Genomic DNA, 23,582 nt, shown 5'->3' with positions numbered 1-23,582 from the left:
TTTGATTTCACGCCAAAAGTACAGCAATCAATCGAATTTTCAGCTTCACTCTCAGTTCAAAACGATCATTTTCCTCTCTGAACTAGCAAATGCTCGCCGCAATCCGAAACAAACCGAAAAACCACCACCTGTATAATCGATTTTAATTAAAACGACCCCGATTGGCGACGAGGGAGTGGGTAACCGGAAGCCAAACACAATATTGTCGATATTTATTAAATCACCCCTGGCGGCAAACCGGTGGTGGCCAGAGACTTTGTTTGCCTCCATTGACCGACCGGAGTGGCTTGGGCAATAGAGTTATTTCGATGTTTTTTCCCGCGTTTTTTCGAAGCTATTAGCAAACAAACCATGATTCACTCTCTGCCTAACTTTCGGCGGGATATGTATCGAATTAATCAAACTAATTCGGTGAAATGGTTGTGGTGTGAACTTGTGGACGTTTCCGAGCACACCGGGTTGATAAACATCAACCCCTGGAGGATTTTTGGTTGGCAGTTAACCTGAAAAGGCAACCATTTGAACCGTGAACGAACAATGGCTCGGTTCGGTGTTATCCTGTGTAGGCAAGTTCGGGAAATTGATCCATTGAGTGTTGTTTTATTCGTTTGATAGAGTTTGATATGCCTGAATAAACGATTGAAAGGTTATCAAAATTCAAAAGCGATTATATTGTGTAAAGTTTGTTTAATAAAATAAATTTGTTGTAATGAAATGGAAATTTCTATCAAAATGTGCAATAGTGATAACGTGAAATATAGAAAACTAGTGATAAGATTTGTATTTTTGGAATCAAGCAATCAGTATAGAAGTACAAATCATAGGTAAAATCGCGATAACCATTAGATAACCATACCAGCTATCGTTATTTGCTTAGATTACAAATTAAAATAGTTAAAGCGGATCAGGTTTCTGTTCAAAACTTATAGACGGATACTGTACTGAATCTCACCAAGAAACTCCTGATCCCTATAAAGGTTTTCGATAAAATCCTCCCAAGATGTTTGCCTAGTCAAAACTCCTTGAGGATTCTGCTCAGAATCACATCATGATTCTGTTCAGAATCTCATAATAATTGATGTCATCTTTCTTTTAAAATTCTCATCAAAACCCTATTAAGACTTTTGTTCAATGTGCAATGTTTTGATCAAAAATACAGACCAAGGCTCAAGTAAAAATCGCGCAAGAGGAAACTTCTCTCAAACCGTGCAATAATTGTCACGTAAGGTACAGAACGTTGGTTGTTAGTGATGAGATTTTCATTTTAGGAACTAAGCAATAAATACCAATGTGGAAAACATAGGAGAAACTGTGACAACCATAAGATAACCATACCAGCTACAGTTATTTGCTTAAATTACACAGAAAAATGTGATAAAGCGATTTCATAATGCATTTGAGTTTCCTAATGATCCAAATATGTAAATTACTCAACAATTCGGTTAAATACCTAAGTTCCAGACGCTACTTCTCACGTCTGAAAGGACAACGTCAGCAAAACCTCGGTTAATCACGCCAATTAGAATACGATACATGTCTTCTTTCTCAAAGAAATGAGGCGAAGATGATACCATCCTCTGCGCTGCTCCATTGCACTTCAGAGAGCCGAGGAATGCAACAATCGAGACCAAGACGAACATAATTAATTAAATGATTCCTGTACCATCTCTCGTCTCTTAACCGGTAACCGGTAGCCGACTCCAATCATCCGAACCGTAATCGATTAGGAGGAACATAGACCGCATGGTTCCCGTTCCTCCGTCACACATCGATAGGAGAGCCCGATTAGAAAGGAATAACACAATTGTAACTACCAGAAATATTATTTCAAACATATTTTAATTTATAGAGGATTCTAATCCATAATCAAAATGTCAAAAAATTAGCTTAAATTTGTAAAATGATATCACAATTATAACAGATTGTAAACGATTGAGTTATTTCTCTGTTACGCCTTTCATATGATTGGGAAGGATTTTACAAGGTGGTGGGATGACTCAAGGACAACATTACGGGCAGAGAGCTTAAGCAATTATCGTTAATTAAGAGAGATCTCCGATACACTCTCGGTGTATTTGTCCAAAGTTCTCCTGGCAAGTGTGGCGGCAAGCACAACGCACTTGACTCCACACTGACTGACTGGGTTACGGTTTCTCCGGCGGTTATGCACAGTCGATTAGATCTCGGTTTGCGGTGCAAGGAACGACTTCTTGCTGGCAGACTGCAAATTAATGCATGATTGATAAATAATTAATTAAAATTGTTTAGCATGTGATGCGGGGAGATGCACTGCGCCATCCGGTACCGAACGAGACGGCATCGAATGAGGATGACACGTGCCACAAGGTGTTTAAACATGGCCAAAGGGGTTGAGGAATAACAGATATGCTAACTTTCAAAAGATCTTATCCAGAATCCTATAAGATTCTAGTCAGAATCATATATTCATTATTATCAGGATTATTCTTCGAAACCCTATCCAGGTATACTGTAGGATCCTATCAGAACTCTATTCAAAATCTTTAATGAATCTTATTAGATTTCTCATACAAATTCCACTAGGATTCTCATGAAAAAATCTGTTAGGTTTCCCACACAATTCTATTAGAATTCTTATCACAATCTGATCAAGATTCCCATCAGGATCTTATTATGATTTTCATCAGAATCTCATCATAATTAAAAATCTTATCATGATGATCATCAGAATTTTATTATGATTCTCATCAGGATCTTATCAAGATTCTCATTAGAATCTTATAATGATTCTCGTCAGATTTTTTTCATGATTTTCATCATAATCCAATCATATGTCTCATCAGAATTTTATCAAGATTCTCATCGAAATCCCATCATGATTCTCATTAGAATCTTATCATGATTCTCATCAGAATCTTATCATGATTCTCATCAGATATTTAGAAACATTCTCATCAGAATCTTATCATGATACTAATCAGAATCTTATCACGTGACAGAAAAAAAAAATCAATTTGTCAACTATTCCAGCCAACAACCACACACTAATTCAATATTTTTTGGAAACGAAAACATAACGTTGCATGAAATCTACGAGTCTCATCAGAATTTTAGAAAGATTCTCATTAGAATCTTATCTTGATTCTCATCAGAATCTTATCTTGATTCTCATCTGGATCCTATCAAGACTCTTATCAGAATCTTATTATGATTTTCATCATAATCTTATCATAATTCTCATCAGAATCTTATCATCTCATCAGAATTTTCGAAAGATTGTCAATAGAATCTTATTATGATTCTCATCAGTATCTTATCATGTTTCTCATCAGAATCTCATCATGATTCTCATCAGAATCTTATCTTGATTCTCATCAGAATCTCATCATGATTCTCATGAGAATCCTATCATGATTCAAATCATTTTCTGCTGCTGAAAACAATTATTTTCATTTTTGTTGGAAATTCAACTGGAAAATGTGAACATTATCCTAGACAAGCGATTAAGTTTTATTTTTGTAATGGTATCGAATGAAACGAAGAAAATTTGATACTAAAAATACGTTCAGCGAAGAAGATAAATAAGTTCTTGAAAAGTAAAAATGCTTTTAAAAATAATATACGAATACAAAAATTTTAAATTCTAATTATTTTTTATAAGAGATGTATGAAGTTCTAATCAGACAAAAAAACTTTTCGCAAAAATCAGATTAAGGTTGCGGTGCTCCTCAGACCAGTCACTGGTTTTTATTGGCCGTGATTACGAAATTGCTTAGGCTATAAATCGTCGCAAAATATTTTTTGACATGAAGGTCAGCAGCTATTTATCTAAGTATTATTGATACACACCGCGGTTTTGTTCAAAAAATTCTCGAAATAAATAGTTTTGCTTAAAATTTAAGCCCCCTTGCGCCTATAGTTAACCTATTGTTCCTATACCCGAGGAGGAAAGAATTACTCGTCAATAACTTATGCATAACATATTTTGGTATCATACCATAATTAGGTATTGCTCAGTTATCAATACCTCATTTTGGTATTATGATGGTATTTGAAAAAAATGTTTAACACAATTAAAAATACTTCATTTTGGTATTCGATAGCTATTGAGGACTGCTGGAGGTATTGAACTACTATTGGAAAATTTCACTTTTATATGAAAAACCATCAAGTATTATTGAGGTATTACAATACCTAGTTATCAGAATATGCTTGAGATATTATTTGAGGTATTTTACCTCTTATGCAGGGCTCATTCATACCTCATTGAGGTTGTAAGTATTGGAAATTAGCTGGTATGGAATACCTCAATTTGATATTCAGTAGTTATTTTCTTCTGCTCGGGTAGTAGCACTACTAAAAGAAACTATTTTTTATTTAACAAAATAATGGACGAACTAAGAACTTTTTTACATCCACACTTTAAAGTAAAAATATAAAAGTTTAGTAAAAATACGGTTTTGATTTAAATTTTGCACATGCCATGAAGCTAGTGCTACTATAGGAACAGAGATTAAAAATAGTGCTACTATAGGCACATGTGTTCCTATAGTGGCACAATCGATAATAAATACAAAAATATGGGTTTTCGTAGTTTTCATATTTTTCCACAAAGCCAATTTAAAAGGCTTTCAGATGATGTAAAAGTTATGTCGCTAGCTTTATTTTTCGATTGTATACGAATATTTGTTCTTAGCTATGCGGCTATTGGTACATCGACCCTAAATAAATGAGGCATTCTAGTACCGTTAATAATCATACCGTCTTTACAAGCATTTAATGTGTTAAAAAAACAACTGGTTTTTCATAGGCTCAAGCGCTATATGGCATTACGGAGCCAATTCCATTATGTGACCAAATTTGTTCAGGGTAGTTTGCTGAACTCACGTTTAAATGCATCTTACATGTAACTCATGGGCACATTTTGTATAACAAAGTGCTAGTGTACCTCAATAAATGCTATTGTACTTTAGGATTTCGGTTGTGGGCAGATATTTGTTATACTTTGTGCAGTCTTTCCTTCCGGGCTTTACAGTACAATCGTCCAACAGTAAAATCGAATTTTATTATCATCAAACATTCAGTTTGAGTAGTGTATGAAAGAAAAAGAAACTTACGACATTGCGCGTACAAAATGCAGCAGCAGCGGTACAAAATGGAAGAAAATAGTTAAAAATACAGCACATCCTTTATCATTTTGTTCCACGAAAATTTTGGAGAGACGTGCTAATATTTTGAAATTAAGCTTGTCTGTCTTATAAACTAAAGGCTCATCGTATAGTAAATAACAAATCGACCCGAAGATTCTCAACTTCAATATAAGCTATCGAAGTAAAATTAGATTGCAGTAGGAATTCTTTTGCTCTCATTTTCGAGCGGCTGGTGTAACCAAACCAAATCAAAACTCGACAGACAAAAAAATAGCAGACAAAGATTTTTTCAATTTGTAAAGTTTTCAAATCACTTTATGGTAGACCAACATAATAGCCAACTACCACAGACCAATTCAATATTTTTTTAAAAACCAAGCTGTAAAATCCCTATTTTCACATTGTAGATTTGATCTTAGCTGATCTTATAATTTGTTTTAGTAAACAAAAATTATTTTGATTTCTAAATAATACATGTCATCATGGTTTGTTAGTAGAACGTGTTTTAATTTTTGAAAACTAAATAACGACTATTGCTTGCTTTCCATAAGCATCTTTGCTACTTCAAATCACAATCGTATGAATATTTTTGAGAGAATAGTATGAAGTTAAGTTCAGAAAATGTTATGTGAATGCTTAAGTTCACCTAGTTATTTAGATTATTGTATAATAAAACAAATTCTATGAACAACAATATAAAATTGGTTCCGTGATGTTTTACATCACTTGAGCCTGAGAAAATGTGTTCACTGTGTAAAACTTTTGCTACATGCAATTGAAGGTTGTCATTGATTACATTGAAACATTGATGCTTTTAGATGCCTCATTAACATATTAAAAATTATTACAATACATGGTTACGCCGCAAAAAGGGCGTAACTCAAAATTGTGCTAGATTTATTCCAAACTCTGTTCAGATCCAAACCAACTTTTGATCTAGTTTTGATGGTACATTTCATTTGATAAAAACGGCTAATAAAAAACCATTTAAATATATCTAATTTCTTTTGAATATCTGGACTCAAACCATCAACAGGGCGTAACTTCAAAACGAGCCAATATAGTTTTTTAATTTTATCCAAGCATGCAGGTTAGCCACAGAAAGCAACCCTGTGAGCACAGTTTTGATAGAAAACGGTCTGGGGCGCACCGTGAAGGACAATTCGGTATAAAACTCTTACCGCTAAAAATTCGTGCTAGAAATAATCGAAGTGAGAGCATCATGTCAGAACAAAACGAAACCGATCCATGAGTAGTTTGAAAATGTACGTTAAATTTCAATTTGTTAAGAAATGAGATTAACTTTTATAACACAACCCAATCAAGATCCAACCAAAAATTTAAAGAATTCTCTATTCGACATTCTGGATTAAAATTCATATGAACATGAAATATTTTATTTTTTTATCACCTCAAATTCCAATAAAATTGTTCATATAAAGGAAGAATTTTATTCATCATCAAATAAATTTTCCAAAATATAATAAAATCCGGTTTGAACATTTTTGTAAAATGTTGGTTAAAATTTGAATTTTTTATGAGATTTATTACAATTTTCTTGTAATAAACAAGAATAAGATACACTGTTGTCACAATTCAGATGGGCGTTTTCATAAAACTCGGTTTAATTCTTGGGTAAATTGTTTAACAAACTCCTGTTTAGTATTTAGTGTACACTCATCGAACATGAAATTGAAATTTTCACTTAAGTTTAAACAATATGTTGTCACATTTCGGACGGTTTTCTGCTGAAAATTGAAATTAAAAAATTTTATCTTAAGATATGGTCGAATGTTTAATATTGGTATAACTAGTTGAATTTGTATTGAAATCAATTAGTATCAACTGATGTGGTCACTCCAGAGCACATGGAATAGGTTCCGCCATTATATAAGAAATGTATGAATATGAAATTATGATCAATTTTCTTATAAGATATGAAAAACACTCTTGTCAAATTCAGGTAAATAGGGTACTCTTTTCTGCTCTAAGCAAAATGTTGATTGATCTTCTTCTGTTTGCGTTTCAGTGAAATTCAAATTATCACAAACGATTACACAACATTATTTCTGAAGTCATAACGGGTTTCCGTTTGAAATTTAAAGAAATTTATATGTTTACTTGTAGTGTATTTTTTGTTAGTAATTTATTGGTATTGAAATAAATTGGAAACTGCAGAAAGGTAATTAATAGAAATTAAACGAAGCTAAATCCTTGTCATGAATAACGCAAAACTAAATCTCAAACACATCAAAAAATCAAATACAAATTCTAATGAATTCATACATAGATAAAGTTACATTTTTATAATTGTTTATAGTTGATTTTTTTGTTCAAAAGATATATATGGCATTCCAAGAAAACTCAGTTATTTCATAAAAATCAGTTAGTTAATCAGGTTCTACTAAATCAACGAAGTGAAATCCAAGTCAAGGTTGTAAAATTTAAGGGAATTTTTTTTGTTGCTCGTGTAAAGGAAAAGGTCGCATAAGAAATTTTATAAAAATGCTACTTAAATTGGAATTCTATTTCATTTTTTTACGATAAATATATGGAACTCTAACCAATTCCTTATGAAACATGAGATAAAACAGTTCAAATTAGCTTTTTCGCAGGGTACAGAAAAATTAGATTTGTAATTGTTGGGAGAAATTCAAACGAATTTAAGTTTTGGTTGAATGAGAGCATGCTAATATAGGGTGTATTTATATTTTTGAACTTTTTCATAGGGCATTTTAAATGCTGCCTGTGAAAATTTTGTTTGATGAAATACTCTTTTACATTGAATTTTTTTCTGTTAGAAAATCGAGCCTAATCTAGCCAGTACAAGCCCTGCTTTTGTGTTTTGTTGGAATTTACCAAAATCCTTCGATGTGTTGAGTTCAAGTGCATTGTATCTAAGACGTTCCACAAAAAAAAAGTTTATTTTTTACTTTGCTTGAAAACATTTGACAAAATCGAAAAATTCTAAAAAATGCTAGATTTTCTCTACACATAAGATAACTTCACATAATCACAGCTTTCCATATATATTCAATATAAAAAAAATCATTTTAGATTATGTAGTATATCTATACTTTTGGACAGGCAACAAAAAATTTAAATTTTTACATTTTTTTAACGCATAATGACTTGGCTTTGATTCTTTTAAAAATCGACCCCACATCTGAAATCGGATTTTTAGTTTCTATTCAAATTTCATATGCTTAACTTTATAATTGTCATCAAATAAAGTGATAAGCTAATTATTAACAGTATCAGCAATGAGAAATATTGTAATATTTTCATTGTAGTACTTTATGACCAAGTATCGTGCGAAAAAGTCGCTCAGATATAACACGATTTTTGCAAAACTGATAGGAGTCTCTAGAAATGTAATATCATCAAGAAACACGTAGCGAAAAATACGCTCAAAAATTAAAATCTGCTCTTGATAAGTGCAAAAATAAAATGTGTGAAAAACACTAGTGGCAGTCTGATAAAGTCGGGGACACCCTATAGTTCTTGTAAAAATGATTGAAGAATAATTTTGACAAAAAATAAATTTCTGTTACGAAAACATAAGATTAGATACTTCCGAAATGAAGTGAAGTGAGTTTCAAATTAAGGACTGAGATAAAGTTTTGTAACAAAACGAGAACCGAGAATTTTTCGAAAATTTGAACAACCTCTGCAATCGCAAAAAAAAATCAGAAAAAAAAATCGTTTTTAGAAAGACTCTACGCTAAAATAAAAATCGTCACTAAAATTTAAAATTAATCATATCTTTCATAAATATAAAATGACAATCTTGAACTTGAAGTCAAAAAATGTATATTGAAATTGAAGCTTGTGAAAATTGATAATTTTGTATGAAAATCGTAATGTGCTGCTAATTTTACGAACAGCATTTTGAGTCTTAAGAATAATTTTCATCAAAAAATTAAATGAATTCCCTGTTTTTTTGTTCGATTCAAAATAAAATCAATTTCGATTTTTTTCTAATGATAATTTACCTGCAATTCTGTTGAACACCATCAATTTTTGCAGTAAGTGCTTCATCGAATCTGGTGTAAATTTTGCTGAATTTCACTAACGCATTTAATATTCGACGTTTTGTTCCTTTGAAATCTCTAAATCCCATTGGACTTGTATGGCAAAACCGTACATGTTTCATGTTTCATCATAGTGAAAGTTCAGGCACTAAAGTGATTTTTTATAAAATTAATTCAAAAAAATTCGACCATTACACGGAAAACAAAATATTTTTAGAAAACATTCAAAATCGTCATTTTTGTTACGAAAAACTTTGAGACTCAAAATGAGATCACTGATCGGCAACTTGCAAAGGCTTTCCAAAAATGATAATTGTTAAAAAACACAAAAATTTCAGTCGATTATTCAACAGAAGTCTTGTGAAGTAATCGGAAATCAAACATAGGAATGAAATTGACATTTCTCGATTACTTTTTAAAATCGACTTAAGTAACTCTCATACGGTTTTGAGCAAATTCATTAAGAACCACAACCTGTCTTATAAAACTGTTTTAAAATGACTTACAAAATTTCTTCAACTATGTTCGGAAATTTACTGATATGCTGACAAACTATTTTGTTTCCTTATAAACAATTGGCCTATTTTTTTTCACAGAACTCTAAATTGTTCATTTTTTTCATCCGTCTGCCAAAATATGACTCGTTAGGAAAAATTGTTCGGAAAACAGCAGTTTCAATCATTTGTATTCAACTTAATCGTAAATTTTAAATAAAAAAAAATATCATTAACAAATATACACTCCCGTGCATAAGTTTGGGTTCACCCCCTAAAAAACATACAAAAGTGTTCAGTCTATATCTCTGAGATTACACGTCCAATTGAAACTCTCTAAACCGCATTCGAAAGGCAAAGAGTTGTTCTTACCTCATATGTATTTCTCCAAAAACATTTTTTGAATTTTGTTCACTTAATTTGTACTTAAAGTTGTGACATTTTTCAAAAGCACACTGAAAAAACATAGCGAATTTCCTCAGCATTGGATCGACCAAAATTTTAAAACAAGGTCTCATTAGAATCGTAGTCTTATATTCTTTGAAAAACGCTGGCGAAATTTGTGCGGAATAACGCATTTGATATACGGAATTTTGTTCCTTTGATATATCTAAATCCCATTAGGCTTGTAAGGGAAACCGTACATGTTTCATTTTTTATCATAGAGAAAGTTCAAAATAATTCAAAAAAATAATTACCAAAGTGCCTGGTGATATTTTTTTATTTTTTTTTTAATCGCCAAGGTTCTTCTTCTTCTTTCTGGCATTACGTTCCCACTGGGACAGAGCCTGCTTCTCAGCTTAGTGTTCGTATGAGCACTTCCACAGTTATTAACTGAGAGTTTGCTGTGCCAATGACCATTTTTGCATGCGTATATCGTGATCGCCAAGGTTACTGAATTGAAATGAGTCTGAGTTCGATGAGATTTGGAAATTTCAAAGAAACAAAAAAAAAAAATCGACTATTACACGGAAAACAAAATATTTTTTTCGAAAACATTAGAAATCGTCATTTTTTTTACGAAAAACTTTGAGTTTCAAAACAAGATCACTTGATCGACAACCAGCAAAGGCTAACAAAAAATGAAAATTCAATAGAAGTCTTGTGAAGCAGTGAATCAAATTGTCATCAAAACAGACGAAAAACAAGCAACAGAGCAAGATCGCTCACAACCGTTTGTCCCAACTTTTGAGGATAGAGATACAATCAAAAGCAAAATTGTCATGACAATCACAGGGCTCAACATTGTTGCAACCTTTTCAATTCGCGATTAATCAATTATTTTGAACACGAAACCAAGTTTGTTTCATGGATGCCGTTCGATAATGAGTCAATGTTTACCAACACGAAGAAAGTTCTCGAAAAGTGCAATGCGGAGCCCAGAAAATCGCTGCGTACGTGGTGATCGACCATTGTCATATTCAGTTCAAGTGGTGACAAACTAATGTTGCGGAATAAAATTGTTGCAACAAGAATAGGAGATAACAATGTATTTATTGCTGAGTGTTGGGTGACAATTGATTCACTGTTGTGAAGTAATCGAAAAAGTAGAAAAATGAACATTTCTCGATAACTTTTTCAAATCGACTTAAGTAACTCTCACACGGTTTTTGGAAAATTTATTAAGAATCACAACATGTCTTCTGGAACTGTTTCAAAATGAATCTCCTTTTAACATTGTTTCACCATGTATATCACATAAATTTCATCTCCTCAAAAATTCCATAAAAACTAGGAAATTTCTATTATCTCACACAAAAATTTAATGACAAAATGATACACCGTTTCGTTCAACTACTTACGACATTTTTGTACCAGTGTAAAATCGACTCAAGTAGTGTTTTGATTCGTTGTAACCCAAGTTACCAGTAAGCCCGCTAATTCGCCCTTTTTGGCTAAAAGGGCTTTTGTACGGCCGATAAAGAGCAATAGCGCGAATTAAAGTGCTATATGGTTACTTGGGAAGTAACTTTGTCTCTCCGATGAATCGATAATGTAGGTTCGTTAACTACGCGGAGATAATGCTGTTTGAATATTTTTTCAAGATTTATAATATACAGAGTACATATTAGACAAATTTAGGGCAAAGCAATCATGAAAGTTTTGTTGGAAAATTCATATGGAATAGACAAAAATAACTGAATTTTCCCAACAAATGTTAGTTCAGGCAATAATCTATAATATTTAGGAAATTCTAATTAAAATTTTTGATCGTTTGGCCATTTCAACACAAATACAATAAGCTCTTTAAAAAAATGATTTTGTTTTACAAAAAAAAATCTTATATATTCAAATAACATTTGATGCTCTCTTAAACAAATAAAAAAGAATCCAATTAGAATTCCGCAAATATACTGTCAAATTGAAGTCTTATTTTTTCACTAATTGGACATCCGCGACGACCTCTCGCACTTCGCCGTAACCTGAAAAAGAGAACCGATCCCCAACGCTTACGGGCAAGTCAAGGCTAGATCCTTTTAGTAACAGCAATAGGTTTAGATAGTAAGTATAGCAATTGAGCAGTTTGGCTAGGTACCTTGTTGGAATAAGAAGTGCTATTAGTGGTAAATGTTGTAGTATTGGTGGTGGTGGTGGTGGTAGTGGTAGCAGAAGAAGTAGTACTAGCAGCGAAGTAGTGAGAGCAAGTGGTAGCAGCAGCAACGGCAGCAGCAGCGTCAGCGGCAGCAGCAGTATTAGAAGGAATAGGAGGAGGTGAAGAAGTGATTGAGCCGCCGAAAGCGACGGAGGAACTGATGGTCGGTTCCTGCAGGTGGTGGGTTCCTCCGAGGATCGTCGGGATGGCCGTCGGCGGCGGGTAGTAGCCGTAGAAGCACCCGTCGTAGATCGGCGCAACCAGAGGCGGCGGCGGTTGCGAGAACTGGTGATGATGGTAGTGTGGTGATGTTGGTGGAATCAAGGTGTCTTGTGTCAACAATCTTACCATGATTTCTTTGCCGGTGGGAATGTTGAGACTGGGCTCGCTTCCGCTGAGGGATCCGATGGTGGCGGTGGCGCCTGTTGGCTGTTGGTAGTGCTGCGGACCGAGATTGATCTCGGTGAAGCGGCTGAGGATCAGCGTTGGTGGAATGCTACTCGGTGGATAGCTACAGTGACCGCAGTAGCACAGCTGTTGAGCGGCGTTACAACAGGGGGTCGAGGGCGGGGTCGAATGGGAACTGGGCGGGTACAGAGGAGACGCGAACTGATGCGCTGGGTGATGGTAGGGTTGAGGAGGCAAGGAAGGATTCGAACCGAACTGGGGCTGAGGTTGAGGTGGCGGCGGCGGTTGGCTGACTACGGAGGGCAGCGAGGTGACGGCGGCTACGGCGGCACCTAGCGGCGGTGGCGGTGGCGATATAAAGGGGGGACAGAAGATCGGACCCGGTCGGAAATACGTGGTGACGTGAATGGTCGCGAGTTGCTCGGATTGACTGGCTGTAGTCTTCGATTAACTCGATTGCATCTAACGTAATTGAACTCTGTGTGGTTAAACTTTATGTTGTCTTACGAGCTAGTTTACTTGCTAATGGTGCCTTCCCAGAGGCGGAAATACAAAGAGATACAAGAGATTGTCGAAGGTTTTAGAGCGATTGTCTTGAGATTGAGGAGGGCGGTCGATGCGACGATTCGCCAACTACGTATTAGATATGTGTAAGGTTCTAAAGTGTATAACTTCCTACGGGAGATTGTAAAGATTTAGAAATTTTTAGAGATTGTCAGAGTTTGGAAACACGACTCGATAACCGGACGACTGATCGAAGTCCGGATTGGTCTGAACAGCGATTGAATTGATTGTCAAAACGCTTTCTCCTAACGCCTATGAGGGCCTTAACGTCTAAAATTGTCTGTTATTCTGTGTGATTGTTCTAGCGCAAAAAATTCTAGTAAACTCCTCTCGTCTACTCCTCACTAAGCCTAGGCTTCAATACTTTTATGATTCTAGATAATTATTTCCTCTATTCTTCGCACTCGCACTTGCTCACATTCGTTCCTCTACACTCTCGCAACAACAACTCGCCGGAACTCTGTTTGGAAATCTTCTAAAAATACACCGACCAAGCACTGTTTCTGCGTGTGTGGAAATGGATCTGACTTCGGTCACGAAACTAGACAACAGAGAACAGGAGAATAGCTTCTTCTTTGCGGTCCGCACCTTGGCGCGCGTTCTTCCTGTTTTATCTATAATAAGCGGTGCTAGCCGAGAACCGAGAACTCGAGGGGAGTCGTTCTCCAGCCAAAGTCAAAGAAGAGACGCGCGATCAACCCTACTACTACAGAACGGGAGAGTTCACGACCAAGACCAAGCCGTCTGTGTATTGATTGTAATTATTTTTGATTATGTGAATAACCGGTTCTTCTTCGCGCGAAGAGTTCTTCGACTTCTTTCCGATCAAGTCCGGCGATCGCGGTGTAAACAATTGCTACTTCTTCGTCGCTCTTCGTCTTCGTCTCCGGCGGACACTTTACGCGGAGTTTTTCGGGTTGATCACTCCGTTCGCTCACTCACACAACGGCACGGGACACAATTAGTGTGTGCGGAATGGATGCGAGAGATGATGGGACGGGATGTGGATGACGATGACGACGCGCGGGATTCCTTCGGAAGAATACGCGGACGCGGGGAGAACAAGACGAGAAAACAAGTTTTCCTGTGGACCTCTTCTGTGGCCTCTCTTCGCTACTACGTGGACTTATCAAAGTCAGAACCCGGACCAGCTAGCCGTACAAACTTGATATACACGAACCGTTCCTTTGATATGTTGATTGTCTCTCGTTTGGCGACTACTTAAGTATGCTTAGGTATTGATCTAGGACCGCTAGATCGTGGTTTCTCTAAGATTTTTTGAAGCCTTATTTGGGCCTCTATTGCACAGTTTAAACGGGGAAAAAATCTCACAACGATATGGTGACGACGACAACGACGACGACGACGATTGAATCTCTAAGACAGAAAATCTTTGGTTAAAACGCTCACAAAATATCCTCTCGCTTAACTATTGAGCAACGGCTTAACTATCTTTCGGTAATTTTACCCCTTTTATTTTACCTAATTTCTCTTACTGTTTTACTAAAACAAAAACAAATCTCAACAAAATTGCCTTTTAATTCACAAACTCAACCGCTTTCCGATTGACGAGTGATTGTTCTAAAATCTTCGCTTCTCTCTGTCTTTCTCTTGCGATCAGGTATACTTTAGTGTGTAAATCTTACTTTAAACGTTTAGTTAATTACTTTTTTTTTATAAATTGCACACAATCTCCTGTTGTCGTTTTCTTTATGTTTTCAGTTGGTTTTGTGTCGTGTCACGGCGAATCTCCGCACGCGGTTAAATCTTCTGATAGGTCAAGAATTCTACCGGAAATGGCAAGCCTCTTTTCGCACAACACAGCACGACGCACCGTTTCTCTTGTCCAACGTTTCGGTTCGCTTCCTCAGGGTATTTTTGAGATTTGGGACTTTAGGGATTGGGAAGATCACACTTCTCTCGCTCTTCTTCTGCTACTTCTTCTTCCCGTGAACTGACTGGAGTCGTGGAGCTGGACTTGTTACCGGACGCACTACAGAGCGAAATTCTTGGTTGGAACTTTTCAGAACACCCAACAGAACACTTCGCGAACTCTTCGGCGGTGAGCACTTTTTTCGTACGGAGTTCAGCGTGACCTCGGAAAGCCGAACGTACGCAGCACTTCGAGAGGGGGGCGCAAGTGTTCACAACGGTTGCGAAAACGCGTTCGACGTGTTTGGCGGCGAAGAACCGATCTTGCGATCTCACACACTTCGGTCAGGGCACTTCCCGGAGCTTCCCGAAACTTTGCGCGGAGTTGAGGAAATTGGGATTTGTGATTTTGGGAAAAAGCACGACGATACTCAAGAACTGACGGCGGCACGAATGTTGAGTGACGGTGTGTGTGGTAATAATGAGCTTGGTGAATTGGATTGAATTGATTGAATATAATAATATTAAATCGGCAGCGCTAGACGGCACAGAGAGAACGTTTTGCGGGAAAATCGCGTTATCGACTGACTGACGAGCGACGTCGGCGGCGATGACGACGTCCTTCTTGGGCTGTTTGCTGCTGCTGGTCCGGTCCGGTGCCTAAAGAAGATGTTCTGCACCCGATGACGATGATGACGACGACGACCAATACAGTGACGCAACAGCTTCGGCTCGGTTCGGCCTCTCTTTTGTTCCTACCCGACCGGAGCGGGACGCCAACAGTTCTACACACAATACACCGAGGAACTCTCGGCTTCTGCTCTCGCGCGCGTACAGGTATTTACCGGGCACTCGGGCTACAGGTAGATGTACTCTGCACACCTTTTCGGCGGAGATCGAATCGCGGAGAGGTGCACGGCTGGATGTGTGCGTGAACTGTTCGGTCTTGGTCCAGGGATCGCGCGCGCCCGTCCAAGGTCCACCGAAATCGATCAAAAACCCGATCGAAAATTCCTTTGAAATTTATCACCTTTGCGAGAGTCGCGCGATTTTTGCCGTGAAAATTATCTTTCGATTATGACAATCAGATCTAGAGGAAGATTATACGGTATACGGTAGGAGTTGCAGTTGTAGAACAGCAGAAAAAGCGACGGAGAGAAAGACCGTGAACCGAAAGGCGACTGGTTCCTCGACGGTGTAACAACAAAACTGCCTCGTCTTCGTAAACGGGTCGGGACCGCTCCGGAAAAGTCCGCACCGTGTGTGTGCATTCCATTCGTGGCCACCACCGGAGGGAAAACATAAGAACGCCATCCCCGCACCCACACAATCCACCCCCCGCCTTTCGGGTACCGTCAACGATGATATTACAGCATCGACCAACACGCGAAACAGAGAGGATTACCGAACAAGTGCGCCGAAGCGTGAGTTCACCCTCTTTCGACATTCTCTCCTCCTCAACGCATCGGAGAGCGCTTGCGCGCGCTCACCCCTCATTACTCGAACGAGCGCTCACGAGTTCGAGTTACCCCCATCGTGGTCGCTCACACACAGGTGCGAATGCTCATTGTTCGCATTTCTTCGCCCAGGCTTTTGAAGCGGAAATGATGAAAGTTAATTACACCTTACCACCGCGCGCACAGCACCCCGCCATCAGTGAACGTGTGCGAGCGAGCATTGTTCACTTGTTGGCTTTTCGAGTTTTGCCTTTTGCTCGGTTCTTCGCTGAGTGCCGAACGCGGCGCGAGTGCGTTTTGTTGTTGCTTCGGTGGGTGGTGGTGGTGAGCGAGGATCGTTTGCTCGTCTCGCGGATCGCTCTCCGACTCCGGTACGGATCAGGTGCGAAGAAGAAACGATTATCGTCGTCGTGTTCATAGTCAGTCCTCCGTGATGATGATGACGATGATGATGGATTTTAATTCGTTTCTCTTGCAGATCGACATCGACAGCGTGTAAAGCGTAAAAATGGTTTTGTTTTATGGCACTGACTACTCTCGAGAGGTGAACAAATTGAAACGCAAGGTCTTGTGTCTGGATAAATAGTTTACTGGCGCATTTTTAGCAGACCGTGGAAGTGTGGAGTTGTGGACGTGCGATTACGGTTTCGAATTAGCTCGCTTTTTCGGTACTTAATTCGCAGTGAACTACGCTAGTCTTCTTCAGTTGCTGCTATCTTTATGAAGATCAAATCAATGAGAACTCATAATTGAGCAGATTGGATGGAACTATTTTCAGTCATAAGGGGTTTGTTGTAGGAAAAGCATTTTGATGATTTCAACAATATCGTAAAATAAGAAGGGTCGGATAACGAATACGTGCGATAAACGTTTCAATTGAGTTAAATTTAGTATGAAACGAGCTCACCAGTAACACTAGTCCATTTGCATCCACATCAATTGGAATGCTCGTTCTTTGAATGGTTAAGTAGGGCGATCTATTTAATTTTCTAACAAACATATGTTAGTTCTTACTTGCAACCTAAATCCAAACTCAGAAAAGATCCAAACTTTTTTGTTTATCGAAATGATCGTCTAAATCGAGCATGTAGTGGAGTTAATATCATCATTCAATCATCAGCTTTTTTCGTTATTTGAAACATGTCAGCAAAAGTTTGTCATGCGAGACTTTAACGTCAACCATCGTTCGTGGAACAATTCTCAGAGCAATTCCAAAGACTGGTTTCTGACGATTTCTCTTCAGGATTTTTCTCAATTCAATACTCTGATAGCCTTACTAGTTTTTTCTCTACTAGAAACCTTCTCTACGATTGTTTTGGTCTTAATTATATATCAGGAAAATATTTTTTAAAACGTTTTTCTGCGTTGAAAACCAAAAAATGAACATAAGGTTCCCTTTTGGAATTCATTTAGGCTTGATTCGAAGAGAAAAACCAAATATTTATAACTATTTGTCAAAGAAGTTCAATAACTTGCTTGGAAGCACGCACAATTTTAATTTAGGACTCACTAGTTCAATTGAAAAGCAAGTTGCTCAAGATTTCAAAAACATTCTCAATCAGTAGTCGCAATGTGGGTATCACGAAGCACCTCACGAGTGTAAACCAAGCGCAAAACAAACATGATGAACTCGCGAACATGATTGATGTGAGTAAATTCGCACACGTCTGCTCGGGAGAACATTCCAAGAAAAAGAGCAAAAACTTCGCGAACTTCTACTCGCGAATCAAATCGACAGTAAAATACTAGTTCGTAGTCGAAAGCCCTTGAAAACAAGAAATTTCGGAGAGGAAATAGTTTGTTCTTCCAAAAGCAGAGTAAACGAAGCTAAAAAAAAATGTTAAAGTGTTCGGAGCTGTTCATGATGAATTCCATCCAGAATGAGCCGAAAAAAAAAATCCAGAATGAGTCGAAAAACAATAAAAATCGTCCTCGATAGTCTACGATTTGGATTAAATTTTGCACATGTTTTGGTATGGTATAACAAGTGTTTTCCATATAAAAATTGATCATTTTTATAATAAATCTTCGAGCTGTTTAGTAGAGTACCTATAAGTAGATGAAAAAACCGAATTTATTACTATACCATTTAATTCCACTAGAGTTTATATCCTTTGACAGATACGCGTATTTCAACCTCAACTGTAAGGCCGTCTTCAGTGTCGTGTAGTCGACTTTCGAATCAAGAATAACTTTTGAAAATGGCCTATACATTTTCGCATGCAACTTATTTGAAAAATTCTAACGCCGAAAATGTTGATTTTAGAAAAAATGTTCTATAGAGAAGTTGTAGTGAACTGTTTGGACTATAAGAAAGAAATATACACTGAAAATATATTTTATTTATTTTCATAAAAAAATAAAACTTAAATTTTAAATTGCATAAAAACTCCATATTTTTAATATTGATGGAGAAACGTGAATAACTAATGAAAATGGTCTATTTTAATAGTTGAATAATATTTGTTGCATTAAACTCGATATCATTCGAAAATGGGTACTTCTAGAAAAATAATTCATATAACTTTTACGGTTAAGAATCATTTTAAGATTCTTATTGTATCGAGAGAACGTTTTTGTTTTGACAAAAAATAAAAACAAATTTTGAAATTCGGCCGAATTTTGGTCTTAGAAAAACTTTTTTATTAAAAAAATTCTCCATCATGAAACTTTGTCTTAAACATCTGTTTACTATCAAGATTCTATGGAGAAAATTAAAAAATATAGAAAATGGGATTTTGTGTAATATAAAATGTAATTTAATTTTTGAATTTTTCTTGAAAAACATAAAATATATTCTCAGTGTGTATTTTTTTTTTCTTGTAGGGTAAAAGTTTTACTACCAATTCTTCATTAAACATTTTTCTCTAAAATCAACGGTTTCGGAGTTAGAATTTTTCAAGTAAAAGTTATTCTCGAATCAAAACGATCGATTTATCTATGGAAAACATTTATTGTATCATATCAAAAACATGTGCAAAATGTACTGCAAATCGAAGATGGTCGAGTTCTATTCACTTTCACAAATCACTTCGTTTGCTCGCGAGCATGACAGACGCGAGTGAATCAGCACTCTGATGCTCGTGAGCATTTTGTTTTGTTCCGGTTCTTTCCCTTCGGTTGTTCGCTACTTCCGATCACTGTTCACAGTTCAGAGAACGTTTTCGTCAATTCTGAGTGGACTTGTTTGGGAGAAGTGAGAACTATTAATAAAAAAATCAAAGTTATGAAAGCCTTTTGCAATGATGAACTGTATTATGAATTCAAATAACATTAAAAGAGAAACCTCAAAGTTTGAGCTAAAAATATTCAGATTTAGAGGTGACGCAAGCGTCTTGAAAATGAATTTTCATGGTTTTTAAAAATGACCTTCAGTGAAGTCACTATAACTTCGTTATTTTGTAACCAATTTTGAAAATTTAGCACCATTATCTTCAAAATTAAATTTATGAAACCTTTGTTGAACATAAAATTTGTCGAACACCGAAACTAGTCTTGGTTAAAAATAGGTTTCTCCAATTTTTCCACATTTTACTAAAAAATCATCTTTGTTTGAGCATAACTTCATGAACACTCAACCGATTCCAAATATTTTTACGTGTTTTTGAAGCAAATTTAGTTGTCTTCAAACTAAACATAAAACATGATTTTCTAAAAAATGCTTTTGACTGACTTACTTAACAAAAACTACCCAATAACACGATTTTTAATCAAAAATTCATTTTTTTTTTTATTATTTAAGTTTTTTTCGCCGGAAATTGCATTTTATTCATAAAACTTAAGTTTATTGAGCATCTTGCTTTAATAACGAGTTGAATAGTGCAAATATTTTTTAGCAGGTGCAAAAATATTTTTGTTTCAAATTTATTTAAAAATTGTTGCTAAGTCTTTTTGTTTAACTGGCAAAAAATAAAAATAAAACCGTCATTTTTATGTGTAGTTTTTGTTGAATAACATGGTCAAAACATTTTTTAGTGGAATGTGTAGTAGTTTGGAAACAATTAAATAGGCTTCAGAAGCAAAAAAAATAGGAATTTGGTAGATTAGATTAGAAATCGGTTGAGTATTTATAAAGTTATGCTCAAACAAAGATATATTTTTTTAGCAAAATGAGGAAAACATTGGATTAAAGTACTTTTAACTAAAACTAGTATTGATTTAAGACAAATTGGGTTTTCTTCAATGTTTTCATACATTTAAATTTGAAGATAATGGTGCTTAAAGTTTCAAAATTGATTAGAAAATAAAGAAGTTAGGGTGACTTTACCGAAGGCCATCTTTATAACTAGAAAATTCACCTTCAAGACACTTGCTCCACCTCTAAATCCGAATATTTTAGCACAAACTTTGAGGTTTATCTTTCAATGTGATTTGAATCCATAAGAGCACACACATTGTTGGTATTACGAACTTTCGAGAAATAAGCCGCACCCTAATATTTACCCACTGTTGTTGTAAAAGTCAATTGTCAACTTTAAGATAGTCTTACACACCTTTTTTTTAAATTCCTTTATTAGTATCATTCCAATCATTACATTAATTTCTTATATCTAGGTGTTCTGTGTAAGAAATGTATCATCCTAATGTGATTTTTTAAAGTTTAATTTCTATTTTTTTCTAACAGATAACTGCTAGGTAGATGTACAGTTATTACTTGAGACATGAATCCAAACTGAAAAGAAATCCAAACTTTTTTGTTTATCGTAATGATCTGAATGAAGAATGTAGTGGAGTTAACTATCGTCCAGCAAACATACTTTTCACATGCAAAAACACACTGAAATGTACACAGCTTTTTTGTTTCTCGATGGATTTTGTAGTAATTTTCAGAACTTCCCTAAAAACTCTTCTAGTTTGTGATCCAGGAAACTTGAAAATATGTTCCAAGTGGATCCGGAATTATTCCGGATTGTCTTGGGCTACCAAAATTGCCAACATCGTCCATTCAACGGATATATCAATACCTAGATGAGCTAGAAGTTTGGTGTCTTTGGCGGGGGCTATCAACTCTAATTGGGAATTTATCCGCTAGGTGGCACTAGTGATAAATTTTCTTCAATCTTTTGTATCTTAAGATCCTGATAAGCTAGAAGATTGGTGTCCTCGGCAAAGCTGTTCAGCAGACCAAGGGCTATCTGGCAATAGAAAAACTAGTCGAGAATTTCTCGGCTAGGTGGCACTAGTAACACATTTTATTCAATCTTATATATCTCGAGATTCTGATGAGTTAGAACGTTGGTGACTTTGGCAAACTATCAAATCTAATTGGAAATTTATCAGCTGGGTGGCGCTAGTGATAAATTTTCTTCAATCTTTTATATCTCAAGATCCTGATGAGCTAGGAGGTTGGTGTCTTTAGCAAAGTTGTTTAGCACACCAAGGGCTATCTGGCAATAGGAAAACTAATTGAGAATTTATCAGCTAGGTGGCGCTAGTAACACCTTTTTTTCAATCTTCTATATCTTAAGATCCTGATGAGCTAGAAAGTTTGTGTCTTCGGCAAAGTTGTTCAGCAAACCAAGAGTTATCTGGCAATACCAAAACTAGTTGAGAATTAGTCCGCTAGGTGGCGCTAGTGACAAATTTGCTTCAATTTTCTATATATAGGCAAGGGTTATCAAATCTAATTGGAAATTTATCCGCTAGGTGGCGCTAATTAAAATTTTTCTTCAATCTTATATATTTCAAGATCCTGATGAGCTAGAAGGTGGATGTCTTCGGCCAAGTTGTTCAGCAGACCAAGGGCTATCTGACTAATAAACAATTTTCTTGAAGTTTCTCGAGATACTGATAAGCTAGAAGGAAGGCATTTTCAGTATATTTGTTCGACAGATCAAGGGCTATTTAACAGTAAACATCCGGTTGATAATTCATCCGCTAGGTGTTGCTAGCAATAAATTTTAAATCTGCTTTATATCTTAATATGGAGGAGCCTTCTAGCTCGTAAAAAATGCGAATGGGAATTATTCTGATAGGTAGTGCTAGTAACAATATTTCATCGATTTTCTATATATTAAGAAAGTTTATGTGATCAGCAATATTTTTCGATTTTGGCAACACCGAAATACATATACAAAAAAATGGATCATGGGTCAGTCAACAATCTTATTAATCTCAATAGTCCATATTGGTACAGCATACAACATGGCTGGCCTGAAAATTTGTTAGACATTAAAAGCTTGTCGTTAAGATAGAGTTTTGATTTTCGATTTTCTGTCAATGAGTGGATAACGACATACTATTTATTTGTCACTTTTTTTTAGTTAAACTTGTATCTAGCATGAGCCCTAGATACTTAACTTCATCTGACAAATATATTGGAACCCCATCGCGACCACATGTGCTCTTGAAGGTTTCAAATAAAGAGCTTTTGCTTTATGTGGGAATATTATTAGTTAAGTTTTGGAAGCATTAGGAGAAATCTTCTATTTTTGCAAGTATAAAGAAAAAATATCCAAACTTTTTCGCAATCTACTACAGATGACACGCAGACTTCGTCCTTTGGCGGAGAGGCCTGTGTCATCCGCAAGATTTTTGACATCCCGGAGGTAACTCAGGTAAGTCAGACGTGAAAATATTGTATGATATTGGCCCCAAAATGCTGCCTTGAGGAACACCTGCTCTTACAGGAAGTCGCTCAAACCTGGAGTTCTGATAATTAATCTGAAGTGTACGATTTGACAGATAACTTTGGATAACTCTAACAATGCATTTTTTTTACTTTACGATCAAGTTTTCATGCCAAACACTGTCCAATGCTTTTTCTATGTCTAGAAGAGCAAGACCAGTAGAAAAACTTTCAGATTTGTTGGAACGAATCAAATTCAAAATTAGTACAACCATGGCATTTTGTCCATTTTTCAGGAAAATAAGCTAACTGAAAAGCTACTCTCTGGAAGTTTCTTGATGAGAATGTAAAAAATTTCATCATCGCCAGGGGCTTTCATATTTTTGATTTTTTTAATAACAGCTCTCACTTTTTGCAAATCAGTCTCACAGGAATTTTCGCAAAACCGTTCTTTTGGTTGGTC

The 23,582-nt window shown here is 36.0% G+C and overlaps 1 protein-coding gene across 12 annotated transcripts in view; it reads right to left on the bottom strand.

Moving 5' to 3' along the window:
* LOC5578520 (polypyrimidine tract-binding protein 2) overlaps positions 1 to 23,582 on the bottom strand; it is a 1,002,030-nt gene that overhangs the window by 434,201 nt on the left and 544,247 nt on the right. For 3 of the 12 annotated variants that reach the window (XM_021857616.1, XM_021857617.1, XM_021857618.1), the window contains exon 1: positions 12,599 to 16,300. The exons of the other annotated variants lie outside the window; for them this stretch is intronic. In XM_021857616.1, the coding sequence (XP_021713308.1) occupies positions 12,599 to 12,601 (3 nt within the window). In that variant the 5' untranslated portion in view covers positions 12,602 to 16,300. Of the gene's footprint in view, positions 1 to 12,598; positions 16,301 to 23,582 lie in introns of those variants that run through there. 12 annotated transcript variants of the gene reach the window in all.

This window comes from Aedes aegypti, chromosome 1, assembly GCF_002204515.2.
Source record: "Aedes aegypti strain LVP_AGWG chromosome 1, AaegL5.0 Primary Assembly, whole genome shotgun sequence".
Lineage (NCBI taxonomy): Eukaryota > Metazoa > Arthropoda > Insecta > Diptera > Culicidae > Aedes > Aedes aegypti.
Note: the sequence above shows the minus strand (reverse complement) of the source record. Positions and strands in the feature narration are given on the sequence as shown.